This window comes from Chlamydomonas reinhardtii, chromosome 10, assembly GCF_000002595.2.
Source record: "Chlamydomonas reinhardtii strain CC-503 cw92 mt+ chromosome 10, whole genome shotgun sequence".
Classification (NCBI taxonomy): domain Eukaryota; kingdom Viridiplantae; phylum Chlorophyta; class Chlorophyceae; order Chlamydomonadales; family Chlamydomonadaceae; genus Chlamydomonas; species Chlamydomonas reinhardtii.
Window position 1 is genome coordinate 4,346,111 of NC_057013.1, and position 25,935 is coordinate 4,372,045.

At 66.8% G+C, this 25,935-nt stretch overlaps 3 protein-coding genes across 3 annotated transcripts; 1 reads left to right on the plus strand and 2 right to left on the minus strand.

Moving 5' to 3' along the window:
- Window positions 1-49: 49 nt before the first annotated feature.
- Window positions 50-2,729, plus strand: CHLRE_10g451200v5 (uncharacterized protein). Its single transcript, XM_043066971.1, has 6 exons — window positions 50-856; window positions 1,009-1,152; window positions 1,311-1,421; window positions 1,564-1,620; window positions 1,761-1,844; window positions 2,011-2,729. The coding sequence occupies exons 1-6, from the start codon at window positions 848-850 to the stop codon at window positions 2,050-2,052; spliced, it is 447 nt and encodes a 148-aa protein (XP_042920368.1). The 5' UTR covers window positions 50-847; the 3' UTR covers window positions 2,053-2,729.
- Window positions 2,730-2,935: 206 nt separating this feature from the next.
- CHLRE_10g451250v5 (uncharacterized protein) lies at window positions 2,936-20,151 on the minus strand. The gene is made up of 23 exons (XM_043066972.1): window positions 19,748-20,151; window positions 19,554-19,663; window positions 19,220-19,311; window positions 18,833-18,968; window positions 18,587-18,639; window positions 18,204-18,375; window positions 17,501-18,036; window positions 16,895-17,369; window positions 16,686-16,733; window positions 16,433-16,459; window positions 16,198-16,283; window positions 13,707-16,029; window positions 10,655-13,530; window positions 9,258-10,321; window positions 8,613-8,979; window positions 8,287-8,397; window positions 7,864-8,053; window positions 7,562-7,649; window positions 7,176-7,247; window positions 6,779-6,917; window positions 6,255-6,552; window positions 4,698-6,130; window positions 2,936-4,483 (listed from the first exon to the last, which is right to left on the minus strand). Exons 1-23 carry the CDS (start codon window positions 19,831-19,833, stop codon window positions 4,103-4,105), a joined length of 11,163 nt encoding a protein of 3,720 aa, XP_042920369.1. The 5' UTR covers window positions 19,834-20,151; the 3' UTR covers window positions 2,936-4,102.
- Window positions 20,152-20,205: 54 nt separating this feature from the next.
- CHLRE_10g451300v5 (uncharacterized protein) lies at window positions 20,206-25,911 on the minus strand. The gene is made up of 9 exons (XM_043066973.1): window positions 24,943-25,911; window positions 24,510-24,753; window positions 24,094-24,258; window positions 23,195-23,722; window positions 22,770-22,925; window positions 22,344-22,496; window positions 21,910-22,056; window positions 21,493-21,632; window positions 20,206-21,103 (listed from the first exon to the last, which is right to left on the minus strand). The coding sequence occupies exons 1-9, from the start codon at window positions 25,815-25,817 to the stop codon at window positions 20,815-20,817; spliced, it is 2,697 nt and encodes an 898-aa protein (XP_042920370.1). The 5' UTR covers window positions 25,818-25,911; the 3' UTR covers window positions 20,206-20,814.
- Window positions 25,912-25,935: the final 24 nt, after the last annotated feature.

Sequence of the window (25,935 nt, forward strand, 5' to 3'; positions counted from 1 at the left end):
CCCAGCTTTCTTGCTGCACACACCGCGCGCACCCGGCGCGATCTCCCCTAGAGCTTGAGTCAGCCTTGAACTTAAATAGTGCCAGCTGACAGCAGCAGCCGCGCGGGCGGTGGCTCGCGCCAGATCCACTGCGGACACTCGAGCCCCAATCCAGCAGCGCTGCTCAGCCGTTGCGGCAATTCGTTTACGCGACATTTGCAGCGCTGCACCAGCTTTAAGCGCGCGTTGGGAGGAGCCCTGGACGCAGCCTGCGCCAGCGCCAGCCCTATTTTGCTACCAGCGCGGCTACGGCTGCTTGCCATGATAGCTGTGCTTTTGACGTGATCTGTAGCGGTGTTTGGCGCTTACGGAACCCAGCCTAACAGCGCTAGGGCTTGGACCTGCACCCGTTTACTTCTCCAGCTAATTCATCTCCTGTAACGTGCTCAGGGCGTAACACGGTAGTTCACAACAGTAAAACACCAGTAGCGCACAGCTAACAGCGCTGCAGTAGCGTGGTACGGATTCTCCTGAGTATTTCAGGCCTTCTCCCCACAGCTTTTGCATACAAGTATTCTCTTTGCTCCTCTTCTAAGCTCTCATACACACACGCTGCTCTCCCTCTGAAACCTACTGCTTCATTTGACAAGTGCCCAGCCAAGCGTCCAGCAACCCACACAGCTTTCCTTCAAGTTTATACGCATAGCGTCTTCGTTAGCGTCGTGCGTTTTGTGACACTACGCTTGCGAAACCTGCAAGGCTTGCTCAGACACCCGTGCTGCTTGCTGGCCTTCCGCTTTCGAACAAAACCGCGGTCCAGCCCCGGTTCTTTGCAAATTGCAAGCTCTAAAGCGTTCTATACCACGAGATGTCCAAGGTGAGGTGGCCGCAGTGGCGCACATTTGTGGGTTCCTGGTTCCGCTTCGACGGCACCCTGCTGGGCACCGGGGCTAAGGGCTACTTCTGCGAACTGGGCTCCTGCTCCTGCGCAAGGCCCTGACCCGCCGTTGCGGTCTCTCCTGCTCGCAGTTCATCTACGTCACCGTGTGCTTCCCGGGGCCTCCTAAGGTGGAGGCGGACAAGGCTAGCCATGTGCGAAGCTCTTGGGCTTCCTTCCGGCCCGCTTCCCCAGCACCTTACCGGCCCTCCCTCAACAGCCCCCCGCGCTCACCGGTGCGTGAGTTACGGTACTCCTGCATACGCACGTATAGTGCAGCAGCAAGGGACGGAGACAAAGAATGGGTGTGCGCCCCTAGCTACCTGATGAGGGTTTGCCTCTGATCCCGAGCCTGGACATGCGCTGAGCAAGTTTACGGCCGCCACACTCACAGGCGTCCTCGGTGGCCAGCGGGCCCCTCCACCACAGCCCGCTGCCTACGTCTCCCATTGAGACGTATGAGTGGACAAACAAATTCATGCTGGCGAACCCGCCGCTGTTTCATGTGAGTGCGCCCGTATGGACGTGCGCCAACCAAAATAACGTGCCACCGGGGCCTGGTCTTGGCTGGTCCACCTCGCTTGGTCCGCGCTTCCCTGAGCCGCGCACCGCACCCCTGCAACTAAGCTTATTTGTGTTGACTGCAGGTTGATCCCGATGAGCCGGACGCTGACCTGCTGGCAGATCTCTGCAACTTCTGCCAGGTGCGTGGATAGCCTATCTCCCGTGCGCTCGCTAGATAAAAAGACATGCACTCCAGCGCTCATGTGGTTGGGTCTTTGCAATCCTCTAGCTATCCATCCAGCGGCCGGCTGATGTTTAGTTTGTCCCCATGCACGCACAGGTCTCGTGCCCGCGTACCCCCTTCACGCCCGAGGAGGACGCGCGGGCGACCGCCATTGCCAAGGCCATATGCTCTGGCGCCATTGTGAGTGCCGGTAGCTCGTAGGGTCGAGCCCCATCCATCCTGCTAGCACTGGACCATCCGGAAACGCACGACGCGCAAGCATGTATGCCGCCAAGGCCGCGCCCTACCTTCCAGCCGTGCCGCCGGCCGTGTGTACTGACGCGTTGGTGTGACTGATGCCATGCAGACTACTTACCGCACCGCCAACGCCTTCACGCACCGATGCTGAAGACTTGGTGGCTGACACGCGCGTGTGGGGCACCCACTCTGCTGGTCTCACTGATGACGTGAGGACTGAAGACAGTTGTACATACTTGACGCACAATTACATGTGTGATTCAATGCGAGTGTTAATGCGCTGGGCTGTGGCCTCGTTGTGATTATGCCCGCCCGTCCATCCGCCCGACACGACCTAGCTAGATAGACAGTGGCAGGTTCGGGCTTAGGTAGTGGAGTGCGTGCCCCCTGCTGCTCCCGGTGACTCCTAGCTACGTAGAATGGAGAACAAGGTGCCCCACTGGCCACTGTTATGGCGAGTTAGGTATCACGTGATGACGCTCAAGTACTTCTTCTTGCTGAGATAGTGAGGGCGCGGGTGTTTGTGGATTGTGGAAGGCGCGCGCGTACATGTGAGTATCGTAGTATAGCCCCGCAAGGGGCGCTCTTGAGATTGCAGATTTATTTGGCGCCCTGTGAGAGGGCCTGTCGTGATCTACCCATTTGACTGTCGGGTTGCTCTAGTTATATTGTTTCTGAGGCGCTACTGTCTTGCCGGCCGTACGTGTGACCGCGTCCCAAGGTCCTAGGGCAGCTAGACGATAACCAGCGGGCTGCTTCCTTTGGATTGCATGGTGGACAAACACAAAGCTTGACACCTGCTGCAATCCAATGTAATCCAATGTTGTGTGTCACATTCTCTCGTCTCTGGGCGGCTGGGCCCCTCGGATCCTTTGGACTTGCGTCCGCAGCTACACATCCCACGCACGCCTCCTATGCAGGCGCGTTTTATAGTTGACAGCAGTTCCTGGGCCCTCAATCACGGCCCTGAATGTTGCTGGGTTGTTCGCGAGCGGAGCGCGAGGGGGACACTAGTAAGGGAGGCTGGTCCGCCGGGGCTCGAGGGAAATTAGTAGGCGCCCGGAGGTCCCTCCAGTCCCAGCTCTCCTGGCCCTCTCGTGTCTACCCTTAAGACAGGCAAGTGGTGTTCCCTACCAAGGGCAAGGGACAACTGGGCTGCGCCCACGCCACAGAACACCTCTTACGAGCGAACTGCACGTGCACGGGTCCACCGGCCATGGCCACATTGCACGCGAACCCGCTTACCACGCTACATGCATGCAGGCGACCATGACACCACCAAACAAGAGTGAAGCCACGCGGTGTGTGCTTACATGCCATCAGCACAGCTGTGCACCGAGCGTGTGCGATTCCAAGAACCTATTGCTACCTTGCTGATGCTCCGGTCACGTGCTCTTCCTCCCCCTCCGTGCTTGGTCTCCTTGCATGGGGATACGCTTCAAAGTCCATGCCACGCCCACCGGCCGTGCCGACATACCATTGGCTTGGCGCCGGTACGCATAACACCAACGCCAATAAATCTCTTCGAAAGCTAGCAACGCCAGATGATGAAGACGCCACGACCCAGACATCTCCACCCCCTCAGCTGTTCCTTTGATTGCATGGTAGCGTGTTCCGCATCAGGCAAAGGACACGCCTATAAAGTAGCGGTTCCCTAGGTGCCCTTAATGCAGATGTCAATACACAAACATCCCCTCCATAACATCAGCAACGAGCATCACGTGAGTGTCCAGCAATGGAGCACGGCGCACGAGGACACATATGGATTTGCGCATATGCGTCACACACACAAAAAACGCATGCATGTTTGGGCATTCCCCCTCCTTGAATAAAATGAGCATCCGCGTCCGACGTTGTGTGCTCCCGATGCAAATCCGGCAGCACCTGCCTTGGGTTCAGCAATGCAAGCTCGGTCATGCGTGCGCCCAGTATGTCGGCTACTCATGACCTGCCGCATCGTTTAGTGGCAATGCTCCTGCACGCGCGCTTCAACCCAGCTCGCACGGTTCATGCAGTCTCTACTGCTGCTCGCGCCTAGCCGAGCCATGTCGATTGGCCCCACATCGATCGGCTCAGCGACACCTCCTAGTGGCCCTGGCCACACCCCCGACACCAGTAACCACTCTTGCCCCATTCCCGCCCACTGCCAATCTCAAGCAAGCTTGTGCCTTTCAGCAGACACGCCCCACGCCCTGCACCCGCTAGAGCTGCAGGCCCAGGGCCGTCGTGCGCCCGTGCGCGTGCGCCCGCGTCGGCAGCGTGACCACCACCTCACCCATCAGGCCCAGCGCCGTGCCGCGCAGCTGCTCAGCCTTGGAGCCGCCCCCCGCGCCCCCACCAGCACTTCCCGCGCCCCCGCCGGCTCCTCCCGTGCCTGCGCCGGCACCTCCCGCGCCCCCATCGCCGTGCTGCTCCGCGCCCGGAGCCGTGCCTGGACCGCTGCCGCCCGCACTCCGAGCAGCAGTGGCGGCGGCGGCGACGGAGGGCTCGGTGCCGCCTGCCAGTAGTCGCTTCAGCTGCACGGCAATGACCGGCTGGCCCTCCGCCAGGCCCTTGAGCTTGAAGAGACCCAGGTCGCAGACCTGCCGGCGGGTTGGCGGTTGGGAAGAGGAGTGCGTCAACGCAGCGGTGGCTTGTGCCAGCTGTCGGCAACAGACAGTGTGGCAGCCCGCCGATGTCTGATAGACGGAACAGCACAGCCCGTTTTAACCCAGCTGAGGCCTGCTGGCCGCCAGTCCCCTCCCCGAAACCGACCACGAAATTCACACACACACATGTCTACGTACGCGCCCATACCTGCACGACCAAGTCCGCCGTGTGTACGCGCCCCTGCAGCTGCGGGTTGCGCGACGCCTGCAGCGCAGCCCACCAGTCGGGCAACCGGTCGTGCGCGGCGGCGCCGACACCCATCGACTCCAGCTGCGGGGCCGCCGACGGCGCGCCGGAGCCGGCCGAGCCCCCGCCAGCAGCACCGCCCACGCCTGCACTCCCTACGCCTGTAATGCCTCCTGACATGAGGCCATGAGCGACACCAGCAGCTGACGGCAGCGGCCCCAGACTCGGCAGATTGTACGGCAGCAGGCCGCTTGCCATTGTTGGCAGCAGGGACGGCGGGAAGAAGGCCCCTGGCGAGGGCCCCGGCGAGGGCGCTGGGGAGAACCCGGGTGAGGGCGCGGCCTGCCACATGTCGCCTTGCCCCAGAGTCCGGTGGTGGAGGAGTACGCGGTCGCTGTGGCTGTGCCGCTGTTGCGGGTGTGCTGCCGCCGGCGCCGGCGCGGCCTGCTGGTCCACATGCACGTGGGAGCTAGCTGCGGGCGAGGTGCGCTCCGACAGCTCATCGCCGGCTGCGTGTGGCACGCAGGGCAGCGCGGGCGCAGGCGCCGTAGGCAGTGGCGGCTGCAGCACCTGCCGGCTATTCAACTGATTGCCGTGGGCATCAGCATCGCCGTCGCCAAAGCTCAACACTGCCGCTGCCGCTGCGAGGTGCGGCGTCAGGTCGCCGCCGCCGCTGTGGCCGCCGCTCAGCACGACCTGGGGGCTTGCAATCGCTACAGCAATAGGCTGCGAGGCTGGCTGCCAGGGCGGAGACGGCGGCACGGCTTGCGGGGCACCGGCCACACTCAGGCCAAGCACGCCAGGCGCAGCCCCCACAGCACCGGCCGCCGGTGCTGCCGCCGCCTCTGCCGCCGCCACGTCAGCGGCCGCGATCGCAGTTGTTGAGGCTGAGTCCTGCGTGACGTCCATGATGTTCCGCTGACCGGTCTGTGGCTCCACCCGCGGCGGGGGTATCCGAGTGCCGGGCGGCACCCCAGACGAGGGCGGCGGCGATGACAGCGCCGGCGCCGAGCTGCGGCCGGATCCGGCTCGGAACGACGACGGCTGTGAGTGCAGCTGCGGCATCACAGCCGGTGCCACGGCTGCCTCGGAGGCAGCGGAGCTGGGCGCGCGGCTCTGCGAGCTGCCGAAGCGGGTGAGGTGCGGCCGCCCGGCGGTGGCGGCTGCGTGAACCGCAGCAGTGGCGGCGGCGGCGGTGGCGGCGGCGCCCGGCTGCTGCGGGTGCGGCTGCGGGTCCGAATGCCGCGGCTGCAACGGCGGGTGGTAGGGGTGCGCCAGGCTGGGCATGGAGAGCATGGCTGCCGGCGGCAGGGGCGGCAGGCCAGGCTGTGACGCCGCGGCTCCGGCTTGCCCGCCAAACACCAGCGGAGAGGGCGCGCCTTCGTCCATGCCGACTGCGATATGGAGTGGGTGCGGCGCATGGTAAAAAAACCGCAAACTGACAGACCGAGGCACGGTAAGCGCTAGGCAAGCAAAGGCAAACGCCAAGCAACTCGCTCTGACCTCCCCGTCAATCACCTGAGCTGCGCCCAGCGGCCACCATGATGGCCGACCAGGGCGACCCCGGCGTGGGCGATGCGTGCAGCTGCAGCGGCGGCGGCGACAGCGGCCCTGTGGTGCTGTGCCCCAACATTGGCAGCATCAGGACCTGGCTGTGTGCCTGGCTGTGCATGTGCGTCTGCATCGCCGCCGCCAGCTGCTGCTGCTGCTGCTGCTGCAGGCGCAGCTGGTGTTGCTGCTGCTGCTGCAGGTGGGCTGCGGCCATGTGGCGCCACTCCTTGAGCACCTCCAGGCCAGCGGACTTGTCCAGCAGCGTCTGAAGCCGCAGGGGAGGCAGGGACACATGCAAAGACACACACACGGGGCTTCGTTTTGTCGCTTGTTAACACACGCATAGGCGGCGGGCAAGCAGGGTCACATGTGAGGGCCATTCTCGCAGGCACGTGCGCCGTGCCTGGTTCGCCATCCACACTGTCACAGCTGCACACACAGTCGGTACGCCTGCACAGCACCAGGCTGCGCGCCCTCTCGGCCGCTCTCACCTGGCCGCCCTTGGCGCCCGCCATGAGGCGCGCCGCGCGGTTGACCAGCGCTCCAAAGTAGTCGGCACGGCCGGTTGTGGCGTGCGGCACCACACTCAACGGCACACCCGTGAAGATGCCCACCTTGGCCCGGAAGCCCCTGGTAAAGGGAAGCAGCGGAGGACAACACACGACTCTCACACACGCATACAAATACACGTACACACAAGTGCGTCAGCGCAACGCATGAACTAGGTGGGCGTTGGCGTCATCGCCGGTTGAAAGCAATGCGAGGGCAGGACTGCATCCGGTGCGCGAGCGTCGCCGCGCGTTGCGGTGCGGTTATGCTGATGCCGGTCTGCCTCCTGCGCCATGCGGCGCCTGCCCGGCCGGCCTCAGCCGCACCGCGTCCACCCACCTGAGCAGGGGCTGTCCGTCCTCCGCCAGCTGCACCCGCCCCTCGGCGTGGTCCACCAGCAGCTCCGTGGGCCTGTGTGTGTGTTAAAGAGCACAAGGAAAACATTACGCGTTGGACAGTGTATGCGATGCAGAATTACGGCCACGGATTACCTTCAGAGTATACTGTGGCCCGTGTGTGTGTATGTGTGTATGTGTGTGTGTGTGTGCGTGTGTGTGTGTGTGTGCGTGTGTGTGTGTGTGTGTGTGTGTGTGTGTGTGTGTGTGTGCATGTGTTACCGGGTGTGTGACCGGGGAAGGCAAGCATTCGAATCGGCACACGCAAGCGCTTCATTGACATCACGCACTCCGGAACGCCGGCCTCCGTCTCGCCGTTGCTGCTCTCACCAGTCCGCATCCAGCAGCCAGCAGTGCAGTGCCAGCGCCAGCTCGGCCGCCACACGGGGGCCGTGGCAGGCTACCATGAAGGTGTTCTCTGTGGGATAGGGATAGGGATGGGGATAGGCACAAGGGAGGGCGTTCGCCGTGTGACCTTGTACAACTGGTTGTGCAGGGCGGGGGCGGGGCAGGTCCAAATCTTGCGCGTGCATGTGCTGGCACGATTGTACAAAGGTCCGGGACGGAGCGCACAACACCATCAGCCGGTATTGAACTACCGAAGGGCCCATGCTCGCGCCTGGCCCGCTCACCGTACTCCTGGCACTCGTAGGCGCCAAAGATGGACAGCACCTCCCGCACCGCGCCGCTGAACACCGCCCCGCTGCGCTCCGCCACCTCGGGCCGGCTGTTGGCGACTGCGCTGTAGCCGGCCGGCTGGATGAACAGCAGCGAGCAGCGCGGGAAGGAGGGCGGCTGGCCGGGCGCCAGCGGCGTCAGCGCCTGCGGCGGGGCACCGGGATTGCAGGGGAGGGCCGGGCAAGGCCAGATGAGTAGACGGGAATGTAGCAGCAGAGGTTACACGGCTGCAGTCGAGCGGCGAGCACGAGTTGTGAGTGAGGCAGCACGAAACAGTGGTTCAGAATGGACGGAATCCGCGGCCGGCCGGTTAGGTGCCGAGGGAACTGCAACAGCCCCCGAGCAAAAAGCGGGCCCCGCACGTGTAGCCACCGCACCTGCCGCGCGCCAGGCGCGTCGAAGAAGCTGGGTGACAGCTGCGCCAGTGATTTGAGCGGCGGGTTGTAGGCGGCCCGGAACTTGAGGTGCTCTGGCAGGATTTGAATCACCTGCGCTCCACAAGTGAATATAGGCGTTGCGGCGGGGGGCGAGTTGGGTAGGCGCCGGACACATGTTGCAAGCGTGCACCCGTGCTGGCTTGTGTGTTGAAAGGGAAACATGTACATCTGCATGTGCGTGTATCGCCCAGGAAAGAGCGTGTGTGTACATGTTTACAAACCCAACCGAAAGAAGCCGTACGTGTGTGTATCCCGCACGCACGCACCTGCACGCCGTCGTAGATGTCGTTGTACGCCGCGCCCAGCGCCGGCATCTTGAGCTGGTGTGTGCCCATGTCCACCACCACCACCGAGTGCCGGTCCGCCGCCGCCAGCGGGCTGCGCAGCGACGACGCCGTCGTGGTCTGCGCCTGCAGCTGCCGCCGGCTGACGGTGGCGCTGCCGGGGCCGGTGGTGACGGCGCCGGAGGCGCTGGCGCCGCCGCCGCCGTCCTTGCTGGAGCTCCCGCCCAGCAGGCCGGCGGCAACGCCGCGCAGGCGCAGGCGGGAGGAGGGGCTGCGCGGCTCGCGGTCGGAGGCGGGGACGCAGGTGGCGGCGGCGGCGGTTGCGGCATTGCGGCGGCGTGTCGAAAGGCTGTAGGACACGGCGGGGCACGGCAGGCAGGGTCAGCGAGAGGGTTGGCGGAAAGGATGAGATACAGGTGGTTTATGGAACCCACCGCACACGTGAGACTATTGAGCAGCAGAATTCCTGGCGGATGGAAGAGACACTGTACTCGAGTGGCACCCGCCCAACGGCGCCTCCCTCCCTCGTTGCCGACGTGACCATGTCTGACTCGTGTCCGAGAAAAGTCATGCGCGGAGCCTCCTAGCAACCCCATACGTCGACCCCTGTACCGCTTGCCTGCTCACCTCTTGAGGAAGGAGCGCTTGGTATAGCGCTCCTTGAGCTTCTGCACATCGGTGCGCGGGCTCTCGGCTGCGCCGCTGCCGCTGTTGCTACCATACACCGTCCCAAGGTCCGGCCTAGAGGCCACGGCCTCCACCGCCGCTGTAGGCGCAGCGGCTGCATCCGCCTTTGCACCCGCGCCCATTGGCGTCAAGACCGCCTGGCCAGCTCGCTCAGCCCCACTTGGCGCGGCCGCCTGCAGTAGCTGCCCACTCTCTTGTGTGGTGTCGCCGCCGCGCAGCGTCACTTCGAAAATACCGCTGGGCAGGCCCTGCTGCCCACCGTCGCCGCCCCCAGCCCCGCCTATGCCGCTTGCGCCGTGGCCCCTGCTACCGCTGCCAATCGCCCCCGACTGCCCCTCCTCCGCCACACACGCGAGCGGATCCATATCGAGCTGCCCAACGGCCTCAGACGTCGTCAGTGGGCCAGCCGCCTCGCCCATGGTGCCGCCGCGGACGCTGCCGCCGTCGTCTGTGCCGCCGCTGACCAGCACTGCAGTGTGGCTCTTGGACAGCTGCTGTGTGCGGTGGCTCTCCGGGTCGCTGGCGCCGGCCCCGAAGCGGCGCAGCTGCGCCTGCGAGGTGCGTGACGTGGGTGGCATCAGCGACGGCGACTGCGCCTGCGAGGTGGGCGAGATCGCCGCCATGCCCGGTCCCCACATCTGCTGCGCGCAGCCCGCATTCCCGCCTGCAGCTGCTTCCATGTGACCAGCCGGAGATGCCCGGTGCTGCTGCTGCTGCTTCTGTTGTGACGACGGCTCTTGCAGCGCGCCCACCTGCGGCTGCTGCTGCTGCTGCGGGCCACTGGGGCGGCCGCCGAATGAGGGCGCACGCAGCAGGTCGAGAAGCTGGGAGCGGGTGGAGGTCTTGCGGGATGGCCGGAAGCGGGAGGAGCTGGTGGTGCTGGCGCGACCAGCCTGGGACTGGGCCGGCTGCGTGGCGCCGCCCGAGCGTTGCGACGGCACGGGCGCAGCGCTTGCTGACCCAACGCGCGGCGATATGGGGTCCATGAAGTCGGTATCCATGCCCTGGATATCGGAACGGGGGTGGGATGAGATGGGGGCGGGGTTGAGGTCAGCCTTCCATGAGACAAGGGAATGACTAGCTCGCTTCGGGAAGCAGCACAAGCAGCAGCAGGCAGCAAGGGGCAGTATGCGGGGCGGAGCTGGGCAGCGAACTGCAGCACAGGAAAGCTCGCAGCTGCCAGATAGACGGCTGATTTCAGACATGCAAGCCCGTAGCCGGCCTTGTCGCCGCACCACCATGCCACGCATCCCACTAGCGCCCGCCTCCCGCCCCTCCCTACAAGGTTTCCCTCCCTCCCGACACGCCTCGCCTCGCCTCTCCGCTCGCCGCCCCACCATGGATAGATCCAACGCCTCCTTGGCCGCCCGGTTGGCGTTGCTGCCAGACGCCTGCAGGGCCATTGCGGAGCGAAGAGCAAGCAGCCGCGGTCCCTGGCCCGTGCCACCGGTGCCACCGCCACTGCCGATGGAGTCGTATAGCCCGCCGGCGGCGGCGGCGGCACTGCTGCCATGACCGCCGGGGTAGCCGCTGCCGCCGCCGTATGACGCCGCCAGAGTCATGAGGTCCATCAGGTTGCGCATGGAGTGGTCGCCCATGTTGCGAAGCAGCTGTGCCGCGACGCCGCCGCCGCTGCTGCCTGCGGCCGCGGCGGCCACTGTGGCGAGCATGGCTGTCCTGCTTGCGGCTGCTGCGTCCGTTACAGCCGCGTCGGCCGCGGCGCCGTTGTCTGGGTCGCTGCTGCGCCGCCACGCGACACTGGCGGCACCTGCGCCTCCGCGGCCGCCCTCTGCAGACTGGAAGCCGTCCGCACCGCCGGCATCGCCGCCGTGCCGTGCGAGCAACGTCCCAGCCAGGCCCGACACTCCCGGAAGTCCCGCTAGGCCGGAGACTCCGCCCCTGTCCGGGCCAGCGCCAGCCACACCACCGCCAGCCGCGTCAGCTCCGGCCGCGGCAGTAGAAGGCAGCGCAGTGCCCGCAAGGAAGGCGTACAGGTGCATGCGGCGTGGCGACACCAAGTCGGGTAGCTCCAGGCCGCTGGCGTTCGTGCTGCTGCCGCCGCGTGGGTCAACTGGCAGCGGATGCGGGGCGTGCGGCCCATGTATCGACCCGTGTTGTTGGTGATGCGGTTGCAATTGCTGCGGTTGCTGCTGCCCAAGTTGGGCCTGCAGCAAGTGCAAGTGCTGGTAGTATACCGCTGCCTGCTCCTGTGGGTGGCAGGCGTGGTAGCCTGGCATGTGAGGCAGCAGCGCATAAGGCGCTGCATGCATGGGCCCAGGCCCCGAACCCGGCCCCGGACCTGCAGCCAGGCTATGTGCGGCAGCGCCCTCCAGTATTTGCGGCGCCGTGTACCGCCCGTGCTGCTGCCAGGAGGCTGCTGCTGTGTCGGACGACGGGCCACCTGCACTTGCGCCGATGCAGACACTGCCGCCGCCAGTGAGCGCCCCCACAAGCGCGGCGTGCGGGTAGTAGCACGCATCACCACTGCCTTCTGTGGCGCCGGCCGCTGCCGTGGCGGAGTCAGGATGGAGGGGCGACAGCGCCCCAGGCCGAGCCAACGACACGCCCAGCACACCTGTGTCGCCCATGTGGCCGGGCGACCACGTCGCATCCTCGCGACCGCTTACCGCAAGGGAGAGGCTGGTACGAAGTGGCGAGGATGCTGACGGGCCACTGGCGGTGGAGGCATTGGCGCCGCCCGCTCTGCCGCCGCCTTCCTGAGCCGAGTGCGGCTGTGCCTGCTGCTGTAGGTCTTGGTGCGGCGGCGTGATGGGCTCTGCAGACACGGCCGGCAGCGGCGCACCTGACAGGTTGTCGCTACCGGTGCTCACACGTGCGGCGGCGAGCATTGACGAACTTGATGTTGCCGGTGCGGCCATGCCCTCAAAGAGCCGCACACCATCAGCGGCCAGCGGCAGCTTTGAGGCCGCGCGCGCCGTCCTGTTGTCAGTAGGTCCGAGCGCGCCCTCCCAACCTGAGGCCACCAGGCTCAACTGTCCCGTAGAGCGGTCATGCGGCGGCGCCATGCGGCTGCTTCCATTTTTGCCTCCTTCGGCAGAGGCAGCGGCAGCAGCCGCGGCAGCGGACGCCCGTCCGGCTCCAGGCGCGCAGTGTGGGTTTGCAGCCGCAAACGGCGGGTCGGCAGAGGACAGCGCGGTGCTGGCTGGCGAGGAGGACGCACCGGCATTGCCGCCGCTAGGAAGCCCCACAGGTGCGCCCTCACCCAGGCTGCCGCTGCCGCTGCCGTGCGGCGCCGAGGCAGAGGCGAGGCCGCTGGCGGCTGCGCTCGGCACCACACTGCTGGTGGCGGTAGCGCTGCCGCGCGGAAGCAAGGCGGCGGCGCCGCCGCCGGCGTTGGACATGCTAGCCAGTCGGTGCAGCTGCGGCGGGCCGCCGCCGCTGCCGGCGGGCGAGCGGCGGAAGGACCGCTCGGCCGCCATCTGCACAGCACTGAACGGCGACGACCGCGCGGCGGCGGTGGAGTCGCTGCCGGCAGCGCTGGGAGCCGGCAGCAGCGCCAGCGCGGGCTGCAGCAGCTGGTGGGGCCCAGGGGAGGTGCTGGCGAGTGTGATGCCCACGAAGCCGGGGCTCGAGCTTGACGGCGGCTGCACAGGCAGCATGGGCTGCGAAGGCGGGGTGGCGCCGCCGGGCGGCGTCGCGGCCCCGTGGGGCGCCGCGCCAGCGGCGGCGGCCCCAGCGCCCGCTTGTGCAGCTTCTGCCGCCGCCGCCGCTGCCCCAGCGACCGCCACTGCGGCCACGACGGCTCTGTCACCGTTCTGGCCCTTGTCGCTGTTCGACAGGCGAGGGTCCAGCTCGCGGCCCTCACACATCGGCCCGGCCGCTGTTGATGCAGACGCCGCCGCTGCCGTTGAGGAAGCAAGCTGCCCGGGCTCCAGCACAGGGCCCCGTCCTGATGGTGGCGGCGGCGGCGGTGGTGCTGGCGGTGGTGGTCGCGGGGGTGGAGGCGGCTGCGGCAGCGGCGGCGCAGGCGCGACGTAGCCCTCGATGGTCACACCCCCTATCGCATGGCCTTGGTCCAACACCACTGCTGGACTGGGCGAGGCTGCGGGCGCGGCCCCGCCCATCCCTGGCCCTGCCGCCCCTGGCTCCGCCAGTGCTGCGCCAAACGCGGTGCCGGCGCGGCTGGGTGCCGCACTGGAACTCATTTCGATGCTGAGCCCACTGGCGCTGCGGCCAACTGACGACACAAGATCTGCGGTCGCGAAAGAAAGCAAAACTGCTTGTATTTACTAAGGCTCAGTGACAACACAACAATGTCACAGCACGCCGAAGTTTGCATCCCGTGGTGCATACGGTAACTACTACCCGGCAGAAGTACAAAAACCTCGCACCGGCAAAACAACACAAGTCACATGTTCGGGCCCGCACCTTGGGTCGAGAGCAATTGCCGCTGGAAGGCAGCGCTGACGGCAACCCCGGCCCCGCTGGACGCTCCCGGCTCCAACGCATGTCCTTCCCACTGCGCGGAGGACTGCCCCGGCACCTGCACCTGCGTGGGCATCCGGCCCTGCCCGTGCCCCTGCCCCAGGGCGGGCTCTAGGTTCGGGCCTGGCCCCTCCTGCAGATACTGCTGCTGGTACTGCTGCGGTTGCTGCTGCGGTTGCTGGTATTGCTGCAGCAGTTGCTGGTACTGCTGGTACTGCTGGTACTGCTGCTGCTGCTGCTGTTGCTGCACCAGCGCCTGGGTCTGGTTCTGCAGCTGCACCTGGTTCATCACCTGCTGCAGGTAGGGCGCTGTGGGCGAGGGCGGCACCAACGACGAGCCCGGGCCCAGCCCCGCAAACACGCCCACGCTGCTGCCCAGCGCCAGGCTGAAGCCAGCACTGCTCGTGCTCCCGCCGCCGCCGCCGCCGCCCGGGACGAAGCCGCTGGCGCGTGCGGTAGGCTCGCGGCTAGGGGCTCCAGCTCCGCCGGCGCCGTCGGCCGGGGCGTGCAGCGCCTGCGACGCCGCCACGCTCTGTAGCAGCAGCGGCAGTTTGCCGGCCGACCCCGTCGTCTGTGAGGGCGCGCTATGCAGCCCGTCAACCACTGAGCTGGGCAGTGGGGCGGAGAACAGGGGCGGGCCGCCGCCGTTGCTGATGCTGGGGCCAGCGAAACCGCGTGACGCCGCGTCGCGTTCGGCGCTGGCCCGGTTACCGCTGCTGCGGCGGCCGCCGCTGACGCGGTTCCCGCTGGTGCGGCCGACGCCGGGCGCCGCCATGGTGCTCGGCACCGCCGCCGCCACCGCCTCCCAGGCGCTGCGCTCGATGAGCGCCAGGCCCGGCGACACGGTGGTGGAGCCGGTGGCAGTGGACGCGAGCGTGGGGCCGTGAGGCGGCGACAGCAGGCCGCTGCCGTCCGTGTGCCCGCCCGTGCTCGCGCGCGCGCCCGTGACGCTGGGGCGGCCGGCGAGCGTGAGCATTCGGTTCGAGTGCTGCCGGGGAATGGATTGCTGCGTGCGGCAGGCGCCCGGCGGCAGAAACACAACGTCGTCCTGCCCAAGCGCGATGGCCGAGCGGCCGCGGTGCACCGGCGGGCCGCCGGAGGGCGCAGCCGCCGCGGCGCCGGCTACCGGCGCGGTGGCCGCAGCGTCGCGTGACGGCCGCGGCTGCTGGTGCGGATGCAAGTGGGGGTAGCTGTGTGTGTGCAGCTGCGCGTGTACGTGCTGCAGGTGTTGCGGGTGCTGCGCGTGCTGCGACGCAGGGTGCGGGTACATGTAGGGGTGCTGGTTCAGGGCCTGGTGCGGATGCGGATGCTGGTGGTGCACAGGGTAGTGGTGTGGCGGGTTTTGCAGGTGGTGGTGGTGGTGCTGCTGCTGCGGCATCGGCTGCGGCGGCGCGTGCGGGTGCGGCTGGTGCAGTGCCGGGGAGCTGGTGGCACTGGACAAGTAGTCGCCTTCCACGGCACTGCCAGGCGCGCTGCGGGCAGCGCTGGGGCCCATCGTGCTGCCGGGGCCGCCGCCGCCTCCAGCCCCGCCCCCGCCCCCGCCAGCCGCGGCGCCGCGACCGGCACTGCCGGGCCCGCCAGGCCCACCGGTTGCAGCCGGCCCGCTGCCGTAGACGCCGTAGCTGCTGAGCCCGGTGCCGCCGCCCGTGCTGTTGTGCCCTGGCGCGCCCGCGGGGCTGTAGCTGCCGGCATTGTGCTCCGACAGCACCAGCGACTCGCGGCCCCCGATTGGCGGCTGTAGCGGCTGTAGCTGGTGCTGGTGCTGCAGCGAGCGGCTGTTGCGGCCTACCTGCTCCTCCTCGCCCCAGGGCTGGCCGCTGATGAGATCCGTCAGCTCCTGCACCTCGATCTCCTCCACATCCAGCTCCTCGAACTTGTTGTGGATGCCCTTGAACGTCATGGGCTCCAGCAGCACCTGCCCGCCACAGCCCAGCTCCGCAATGCCCGTCGCCAGCCGCAGCACCGCGCCCGTGTACTGCATCCGCCGCGTGACCGGGTGCTCGCGCACCGCCGACGGCACGCCCGTCGCGATGCCCATGCGCACCGCCAGGCCCTTGAACAGGACCAGCAGCGGCGCGTCGCGCCCCGCGCCGTCCTTGCCCAGGCCCGCCACCGGCACCAGCGGCCGCGGGCGGCACAGCGAGTGCTCCAGCAGCAGCGGCGGCCAGTCCAGCTTCAGGAGCGCCGACTGCAACAGCAGCGCCCAGCGCACGGCGTCCACCGGCTCGTGGAACGCGACCAGGAAGGCGTCGCCCTCCGTCGTAACCTGCGGCGGCAGCGGCGTCGCAAGGAGCGGCGGAGGCCGAGGGCGGCGCAGGATGATACAACCAGGCGGCGCAGAGACCTCGGCGGTTCCTGCGATCTTCTCCGTGTCCCGAAGCGCAAGCTCACTCCCTGCCAATGGCCACGACATGTAAGCGGCGCCCACTCCTACCTCGTACCCACAGCAGGCCGCCAGCGTGAGGCGGACCGTTCGGTCGTGCAGCGCCAGGGCGGCATTCATAACATCGGGCTGCCACTCTGTGCAGGGGCGCGCAGGTGAGCCGGGCAACAGCAGGTTGTCAAGCTGGGCAGGGGGCGAGAGGGCGAGAGGCGGTGAACGGGGCATGGGAGCTAAGTAACACAGAGAGCCAAAATGGCCAAGCTAGGGACGAGACGACATCACTCACCCCAGAGCTCGGTGCTGCCCTCGACGTCTGCAGCGCGGGCAAAAGCATGGGAGGGCAAACCGGTTGGGCACGCGCTCCGTTTCCATGGTCAGGTGGGTTGCAACGCAGCGACTTGCGGTTCCGCTGCGGCGCGGCCTTGCACCTGACTTTCAAAATCAGGTTGGTCTTGCTCACCAGCCCACAAACCTGCAACTCCTGCCATCTGCGCTCGATCGTCCCTGCCTGTTTCCCCTACCCGCCCCTTGCGCCTCACCTGTCGCCACCAGCGTCACCTCATGGCCAAATAGCTCCGGGTGGCAGCCTGCGCGCGAGCGAAGGGCAGACAAGCGGTCGACACGACAAGCGGCCGCAAGGAACTGGCGTATGATGGAGAGAAAAGGAGCCCCGCCATCACAGCGCCCGCACTGCACTGTACACGCCGCCAGCCTCGCGCTCCCTCCGCCGCACGCACCTCACACCTACCTGGAGGCCGCGCCCGCTTTGCCTCAAACAGGCTGCCGGGCATGGGTTTGCGTGACGGGCCAGGCATGTCGCCCAGCAGCCCTGTGCCCACGCCGGCGCTGACGCCTGTGAGCAGCAGCTGCTGCCCCGCCGCCGCCGCCCCGTGCAGCCTGGACGACTGGGACATGCTGCCGCCTGGCGCGCCCACCAGCCCCTCCCAGTCCGCGCTTGGCGCGTGCCCGTCGCTGTCCCACAGCCAACCCGCCAGCGCGCTCCACCACACCGGCGCGCCGCTATGCGCGCCTGCCCCGCCTCTGGCCGCGCGGCTGCGGAGTGACTTGGCGCTGGAGGTCCGGCCGCGGTCGCCGCGCTGCCGCCGCGAACGCAGCGAGGCGTAGCACAGCAGCGCGCCGACGCCGCAGCAGGCGGTGAGCAGCGCGGCGCCCACAGCGATTCCCACCACCATGCCGACCAGCGCACCCACCGACAGCGACACCTGCGAAGGCGAAGGCAGGGCGCGGGTGCGGGTCGTCCTATTTGCCCGAGGAGGCCGTGCGTCCCGAAGCCGGCAGGCCCTACAACAGAGCCCTTGCCCCGCCCCACCACCCCACTTCTCGCCCAACGCACCTGGCCGCCGCTCCCACCACTGCTGCCATTGCCGCTTGCATCCGTGTCATCGGCTGACAAAGCAGCTGCAGCCGCAGCGCAGCTCGCCGCCACGACCTCGCCAGACCCCGCCGACCCCGCCGCTAGGTCCCCAGCCGCCGTGGCGTTCGCGCCGGCGACCAACAGTAGCAGGCTGGGCGGGCGCGCGGCGGTAGCCACAACCCCCGGCAACTGCAGACAGGCGCAGCTCTGGTACAACCAGTAGCGCGGGTCCGCGTGCACCACCGCCGCGCCGGCAGGCACGCCGTCCCCATCCAGCTCCCTTGGCCCCGCTGCCGCCAGCCCGCCAGCGATGTTGCTGCTGGTGCCGGCGGTGGCCACGGTACTGGCAGTGGCGCTGTTGCTGGATGGCACCAGAGCCGCCACCGTGAAGGCAGTGGTCGTATTGGCACTGATGCTGATGCTGCTGTTCACGCTGGCGGCAGCTCCGGAGGAGTTCCGGTAGTGCAGCAAGGGGCACGCGTAGGAGGTGCCAGGCGGCACCAGCGGAAGCGACCCTACGGAGCAGCCGAGAAATTAGCACGAGCAAGTCTCTACAAATTTAAACGCATCAGCCCGGCTTCGGGGCAGCTACTGACTCAAACTAAAACCCTTGGAGCTGCGGCTTAACATGCTCAAGGTACCTTCGCAACCCCCACGCAAGGACCCGCGGGCGGCAGCTCACCCTCTGCCCCTGTTGACGTAAATACCAAGGTCGCCCGTGACGCCAGCAGCGGCACCGGCACCGTGCAAGCCGACAGCAGCGCCGCTGCAGCGCCGCCGCCACTGGTGTCGGTACTGCTACCCCCGGTGGCGACCGCGTCTTTACACAGCATGGACGTGTTGCGTATGTCGACCTGAGCAAGCATGCAGGTAGCCGTCAGGGGCCATCAGGAGCCCTGTCATGCTCCTGCTTTCTCCACTGTCCATCCCGTTCAGGCCAGCCCTGCCCTGCCCTGCCCTGCCCTGCCCTGCTCTGCTCTGCTCTGCCCTGCCCTGCCCTGCCCAGTCCAGTCCAGTCCAGTCCAGCCCAGCCGAACCCGCTGGCCGCTCAGGCGCCCTGCGCACCTCCAGCAGCCGCTCGACAGCCCACAGCGCCGACGGCAGCGGCCCCCGCAGACCTACAGGGCAAACCATGCAGGCTCGGCCACACATCTGGCGCAGCTGACACACCGCCTACCCTGCCCCTGTGCCTTGACGCCTGCGTCCAAACCCTGCAAAAAGCGCCCGATCTTTCATGACGCCCTCCAGCCCATGCGGCCGAACTGGCCATGCCCCCAGCCCCGAGCTCCAGGTGTCACCCAGGTATCGCACCCGGGTTGTCCGGCAGTAGCAGGACCTCCAGCTGTAGCGCCGCCAGCGAGGCCGGCAGGCTGCCGGACAGGTTGGCGGCCGGCAGCGCCAAGCCCACCACCGCGCCAGCGGCGCCACATGGCCGTGTCACAACCACCTGTAGCCCGCGCAAGCGCAGAGAGGCAGCAAGTTCGGGCGTGATGTTTGCTGCTGTGTATCGGGTGGGCCATGGGACTGAGGCTGCAGCATGGCAGTGTGTGGCAGCCGGCTTGGACCGTGTGTGGGCGTGCTGCTTGGGTTTGCTGCGTGCCGACTGTGCGACTGACCCTGGCACGACAGGCTCCGCCTCAATCCTCCCTCTCGAGAGCATAATCCCCTGGTGTTTGCATCGTGAGTAGCCCAGCCCACCTCAGCAGGGGTGTCGGTGCGGCGCCGGCGTGTGTAAGTGTATGTCAGGTTCGCCTGGCCGCTCAAGCCGCTGGAGGTGCAGCAGATGACTCCTGTGAGTGCCGATGCGAGAAGTTGTGAGCTAGATCAAGCTGACTGTCATCAGTATGGGCAAACGCAGCCATGTACGGAGCTCAGGTATGCTGGGGGGACGTGGGCCGAACTGCAGGAGTGTTGCAGGCGTGCCGGAGGCGAAAACAGGTGAAACCCGAGCGGAACAGAGCCCCAACGCCCACAGCACTTGACGCGCGCCGTAAGCTCCCATTTACACCACAATGCGTACTGCAGAGCTTACCTGCCCAGTCGCACGGGTCGGGGGCCACGCCCCATGGAGCCGGCGAGACAAATTCATGGCTCCACCGTGGCCCCCCGGTCGCGTTGTACAGCTCCACAAGCAGTTCATGCCTGTTACAGGTTACCAGCGCTTAGTAGCCAACTATTATGTCACGATTTTCAGAAGCTTTTCCCGTTCGTTCTTCCCCTGCGGACCTAGGGTCAACCTCGTTGAGCTGCCGCCTCGACGGCGTGGCCGTTACCACGACCACCACCAGCAGAAGCAACAGAGGCAGCCGCATTCCCGCCGCGCAAGTCAAGGCCCTCCTGCCCTCAGCACGGAGCCGACAGTCACATATTGTTATATGCAGTCCAGTATAGCAGCCATGCCAAATCGAATTAAGTATCTCAGTTTGCCAAAGTTCTGAAATACAAAGAGGGCTCGTTGTCCTGTTTCGTGTTCCCTCATTATGTTGCTTTATGATACTTGCGCATTTCAACAATGGGGCTAACAACGCAGCGCCACCGACTGTGAGGCGCCGCACCGTTCACTACTAAACAAGATGTGCGCTGATGGCACGGTTGACGGGGCAACCACATTGGGCGAACGGCTATGTGAGCGTCGTATAATCTGCGTCTTGTGTTCTTGGTCTGCATTCAAGTTTGTGAGAGTCAGAAAGATGCGTCGTCCCGCCCCTTTCCCGCCGGGTCTCCCCACGGGTCGCCCGGCCTCCCGCTAAACTCACGGCTGAACCGGTGAACCCCCAGGGCCTCCCAGGGCCGATCTGCTCGAGGCATGAACACCCTTGCACGCTTTGATTTGTCTCCTCCGTAAGCTCTCAATCATAAACAGAGCACAACCCAGTGTCACGGTTAATTGTCAGCTACCAAAGGATACGATAATCGCGCCCCAGGCGATCCGGCGTGTCTCAACTCCCCACGACAGGGCGATATATCAGGGCTATACATCCGCCTGTCCCACGTCATAAGCAAGCAATGCCGATTACCGTATGCAGCGCCCCTCTCATACGCTGCAACCAGCACCCTCCGCCACATCGCTTAAGCGCCTTGCTGCCTTCATGCCATTTGGCGGGGCCTTCCTACTCCACGTCGCCAGTCCACACTTCGCGCGCCTTCCTAACACCACATTATGAATGCAACATTACCAGAACATTATGCGGCCACCCCCGGCCTTCGGATCCCTTCTCGCCGCCTCCGCACGCACACCGCCACATGCATCCTTTCAGCCAACTCAAGACGGGCCACAGGCCCACGTTCCTGTACTACGCGCCCCCCCTGCCTGCGCCGTCATCCGCAAGCCCACTCTGCACGGCATCATCTGCACCTCCACTTGCACCACCAGTTGCACCACCGGTCGCCGTCGCCTTTGTCGTCTTTGTTGGCGGCGGCTTGACGCTGCTGTTGGCGACACGCGCATCCACGCGCCAGTGCGGCGGCATGTGGCGCGGCGCCATGACGTCCAGGAAGTGCTGCCGCCAGCCGCGCACAAAGCCCTCCAGCGCCTCGGTGCCGCCGCCCAGTGCCGCCACCACCACCTGCGCGTGGCTGCGCCTGCGGTGGACAAGCCAGGTCGGGGGCGGGGCTTGGTTTCGGTTTCGTCATTCCCAGTATGAAAACAACCATGACATGCTCAGGGAGGGTCGTAAGGCGCATGGGTACGGTGGCAAAGGGTGCGGTGCAAGCAACCGGGCATGCATGCATGCACCCGCAGGGGGTGCGGCCAGGTGGGCGGCCCGGGCGACAAGCCCTGGATCATGCCGGCTAGGGCGTGTGGCAGCGCGAAGTGCGTCGCCGTAGGCGCGCTGTTGCCTGCCGCCGCTGCCAAATCACTGTTGCATTTGCACGCGGCCATACGGCCGCTGCTCCCTCCCTCCCTCCCTCCCTCCCTCCCTCCCTCCCTCCCTCCCTCCCTCCCTCCCTCCCTCGCCAGGCCTGCCTACCAGTTCTCGTCCTCTGTGCGCGGGTCCACGTCGGCCGCCTGCTGCAGCTGCGTCTCGCTCAGCGGCTGGTCGTGCTGCACACCCAAGTGCCGCCGTACCACGGCCTCCAGCTCGGAGCGGCGCTCGGGCGGGATGACCACCTGCCGGGGGTGGCGGCAGGTTGGGTGTTTCCAGTTAACGGTAGCCGTCAAGCCATGCAAGCGAGGGGCGCCGGAATGCAAGGGCCCCGTCCGCAACTAGCACGACAATACAAAAACGCACTGCCGCACATACTGTACGCACAACATAGCGCATGTGTCGCTAGCACAAGTACAAGCAAAGAAGCGCGCTGCACAGCCAACACGGTCCAGCAGGTATGCTGTACGCGGAAGCCACATGCACACGCACGCACACAAGCACACTGCGAAGCCACGGCACCTTGCGGTTGGTGAGCGCGCGGCCGGCGCTGCGCACTGCTCCCAGATCGGTGTCGTGCAGGAACTTGGCGGCGGTGGCGGCGCCCAGCGGCGCTCCGTACTGCCGGCCCAGCACCGACATGCGCGCCTGGTCGGCCATGTTGCAGGACTGAGCGCCAGAGAGAGGGAAGAGATGGAAGGAGGGAGTGGCGAGGGCGGGGGGAGGCGAGGTTGGGAGAGGTCAGTGGGGATGGTGGAGAAGCCAGAAGGAGCACAGCTCGGGGCATGGCAGGTGAGACTGGGAGGCAGAGGCGCAGAGCTCAGATGCGTAGCCACTGGGCGCATGCGTACAAGCGGGGTCGCCACTCAGACTGGCCTAGCCCCCTGCCTGTGCTCCGCTAGTTTGGCTTGGTATGATTTAGTTTGGGCTCGCATTTACAAATCCCCGGCCCGGACCTTGTGGCAGGGCGGGCACATGAGCACGATGTCGTGGCTGAGGTGGCTCTTCATGGCGGTGGGGAAGTACTGCCGGTAGCAGTGCGGCACCACGCTGTGCCGGAGGTACTCGCCGTCAGAGCCGCACACGCAGCAGCGGTTCTCCTTGTCCGACTGTGGGCGGGGGCCAGGAGCGAGGGGTGGTGGTGGTGGTGCAGGTCACATGCCAGAACCGAGAGCGGATAACGCCGAAGAAAGGCGCGGCATCCCGCCTTCCCTCTATCGTAAGTAGCCCAAAAAGTGCTGGACAGGATCTTCTCACACGCCGTTTACAACGACGCACATACCGTACAACCCCCACTCCCTTGCCATAGGCAATTTGACGCGGCATGTTTCTCTGACTATGCTGTAACTAATCTTCTCCCACCCAACGGCTACCGCCCTCACCAGGTAGTACTCGTCGTCGGCGTGGCCGCGGCCGCGCGGCTCGAACTTGAGCCGTATGGTCATGGGCGCCTCCGCCTCCACCACCGCCAGGCCGCGCTCCAGGTACCAGCGCACCTTCTTGGCGCCGCACGTGCACAGCACGGCGCCGTCGGGGGCCTGAGAAGGAAGGAGGGAGGGAGGAGGTAAGGGGGAGGGGCCCGCAGCACAGGCGGAGCGGGGGAGCTGCAGTGTCTGAGCGTAAACGGACGCTGTCAAGTGTAAGGGAACCGGGCCCCCGAGACGAATCCTGATCATGAAGAGCTGCTGCGCGCCTCGGCCGCATCTGCGTTTCCTCGTGCGCCACGCTGCGAGACACGCACAATCGGTATGTACGCACACGCGCTTTCCGCTTCCCTTGAGCACATATTAAACGCACGCAGACGCACCAGCAGTCGGCAATTCTCGTACAAGACCGATTTGCGGATGGGCGCCTTGTTGTCCTTGTTGCGCCGGCTCGACACACTGCTGCCGCCGCCGCCACCGCTCGCCGCGCTGCCGTCCAAGCTGCCCTCCTCGCCACCCGCCGCGCGCCCGGCGCCGCTGCCACCAGCGCCGCGAGAGGCCGCCGCTATGGCCGCTACCGCCGCCGCCGTGGGGCCCACCACATTGGGCCCCGGCAGCAGCAGCAGCTGCTGCTGCTGCTGCTGCTGGTGCTGCTGCTGCTGCTGGGAGCCACGTGCCGGTCCCAGCGCCGCCTCCAGCCTCTTGGTCTTGAAGCCGCTGAACACGTCCATGAACGGCGCCGCCAGACCCAGCACGTCCAGGGCCGGCGGCGGCGGCGGCGGCGGCAGCTGGCGGGCGGCGCCGCCTGCCGAGGCTGCGGCTGCGGCAGCGGCCGCAGTGCGCGTGTGCGTGCGGTGCAGCTCCAGCAGCAGCTCGCGGGACAGCCAGGCGTCGTGCGCCGCGTACACCACCTGGGGTGGCGGGAGTAGGGACAGGGGCGAGATTGTGGCGCGTGTAAGCGGGGTGGCGGGAGGCAGGAAGAAGGAGCAGCAGACACGCAGCATCATGCGATGCCGTGCGAGTGCAGGGCGAGCTCGCCGGTGCCGGCACCACCCCAGCTACAGCACACCCTTTCTGACCGCGCACAAGCATTCATGTGCAGCCAAGTACACCTCCCTCCCCCCCACACACACATGCGCGTGGTTTGGTTTAGTTTGGGCTGGCATTTACAACCCCCCCCCCCTTCTCTGTACCAATCCTTGCAACCCCCTCCTCCCCCCCACCCCCACCCGCACAAACACACACACACACACACACACACACGCGCGCCCATCACGCCCACCTGGCGCTGGTCCAGGCGGCCCGCGCCCCAGTCGCTGCGCTGCGGCCCCTTGTCCAGCCGCCGCCCCAGCAGGCTGCCGGTGAGCGCCTGCAAGCTGCCGCCGGCCGCCAGGCAGTCGGGCGCCACGCGCTGAGCCACCAGCCGTACGTCCACCGCGCCGCGCACCTGAGGGGTGGTGGTGGGGTGGCGGCGAGGGCAGTGGGCGCAGGGGCACAGGGACGTTCGGGCATCAGCATGAACGGATCCCACACAATTCTGGGGTGCGCGCGGGCGGCTGCGGGGCTACCAGGCAACGTTATTGCAGCATGGCGAAACCGACCGAAGCTCGAATCCGACTGCCGGGCTAGATGAGTGCACCGCGTGCATGACACCGTGTGTCCGTGTGTGTGTGTGCTGGCTCCCGCCTGCCCCCTCACCCGCACGCCGAAGTCTCGCTCCAGACGCTTCACGTCCTCTTGTATGCCCACACCCGCCTTGACCACACGTGGGTCCGTCAGCACCCGCACCACTGCAGCCGGCAGCGCCGGATGACCGTTGCCAGCGCCCTCGCTACCAGCGCCGCCGCTGGCGCCGCCAACAGCCGCGCTGGCGCCGCCGCGGTCGGGTGGCGGCCGCAGCACCCAGCAGCAATCGGCAGTGGACAGCTGGATGACGGAGATGCTGCGAGGGAGCGGGTGGTGGGGTCGGCGCAGCCAATGGTAGCGCCAGGCGTGCGAAGAGTATGCAACCCTTGTCCCCCCATGCAGCATATGGTTCGCCGCAATGGCGTACACACACGGGAGTCCCGCTATTCTCCAGCCACCTTCTGCAAACTCCTCCTTCTCCCGTTCCCCCGATCCCTGCTCTCACCGGTGCCGCACGCCCGGCTTCAATTCTGGCGCCCACTCCGCATCTAGGCCCACCACACCGCCAGCCGCCGCCGCCTCCTCCAAGCCCGCCAACGCCGCTCCCAGCCGGCCCGCCGCCAGCCGATTCAAATCCACCAGCCGTACCTCGACCGACCCCGGCCGCTCCTGCTGTTGCTGCTGCTGCTGCGGCGGTGGCTGTTGGGTCTCCTTCTCGCCCATCAGCCCCTCCTTGCCGGCGCGCGGTGACGGAAGCGGCGGCGGGAGCTCAACACGGAAGACAGCCAGGGGCTCGTCAAGGCGAGCGTCACGTGCCGAGGAGCCAGATGCCCCTCCCCGCGCCGCAGCCGTTGCCACAGCCCGGCCACCCCGACGGCTCAGCACCGCCAGCACGCTGCCAATGGCACCGCCAACCCCTCGGGCGGCTCCTACAATGCCACCACGCACGGCTGCCAGGGTCCGCGGCAGCGCAGCTTCGCCAGGGCCGCCAGGCAAGCTCCCGGCGGCAGCGCTGTCTGCCGCCGCCGCCATCGGGGCCAGTGTCACTCCTGCCGCCACTGGCAAGGGCGCTGCTGCTGCGGGGCGGCGGCCGTAGCGCTGGCGGTGGAACAGATAGAAGTAGGCGAGTGTGATGCCCAGTGCGGCCGCAGCGGCAGGTGCGCCACCCGCTCCGCGGACGCGGACGCCGCGGCCGTCACTGCCGGCGCTGCTGCCCCCGCCTCCGCCGCTGCCGTTGTGGCCGACGTAGCTGCCCACACCGCTGCCCGCCCGGCTGCTGCCGCGACCCATGGCCGGGCCACCCCTGTGCTGGCGGTGCGGCTGCATGCTGCTTATGCCGAGCCCGACCATGCGCCTACTGCTGCTACTGCTTTCGTTCATGCCCACCAGACTGCAAGGTCTTACTGAACCAAACGCCCGTAAGATTACTGCCCGAGGTGTGTCCAATTCAGGGCCCAACCTGGCCTGGTCCTCCGCCGAGAATTGTTCCAGCGGATGC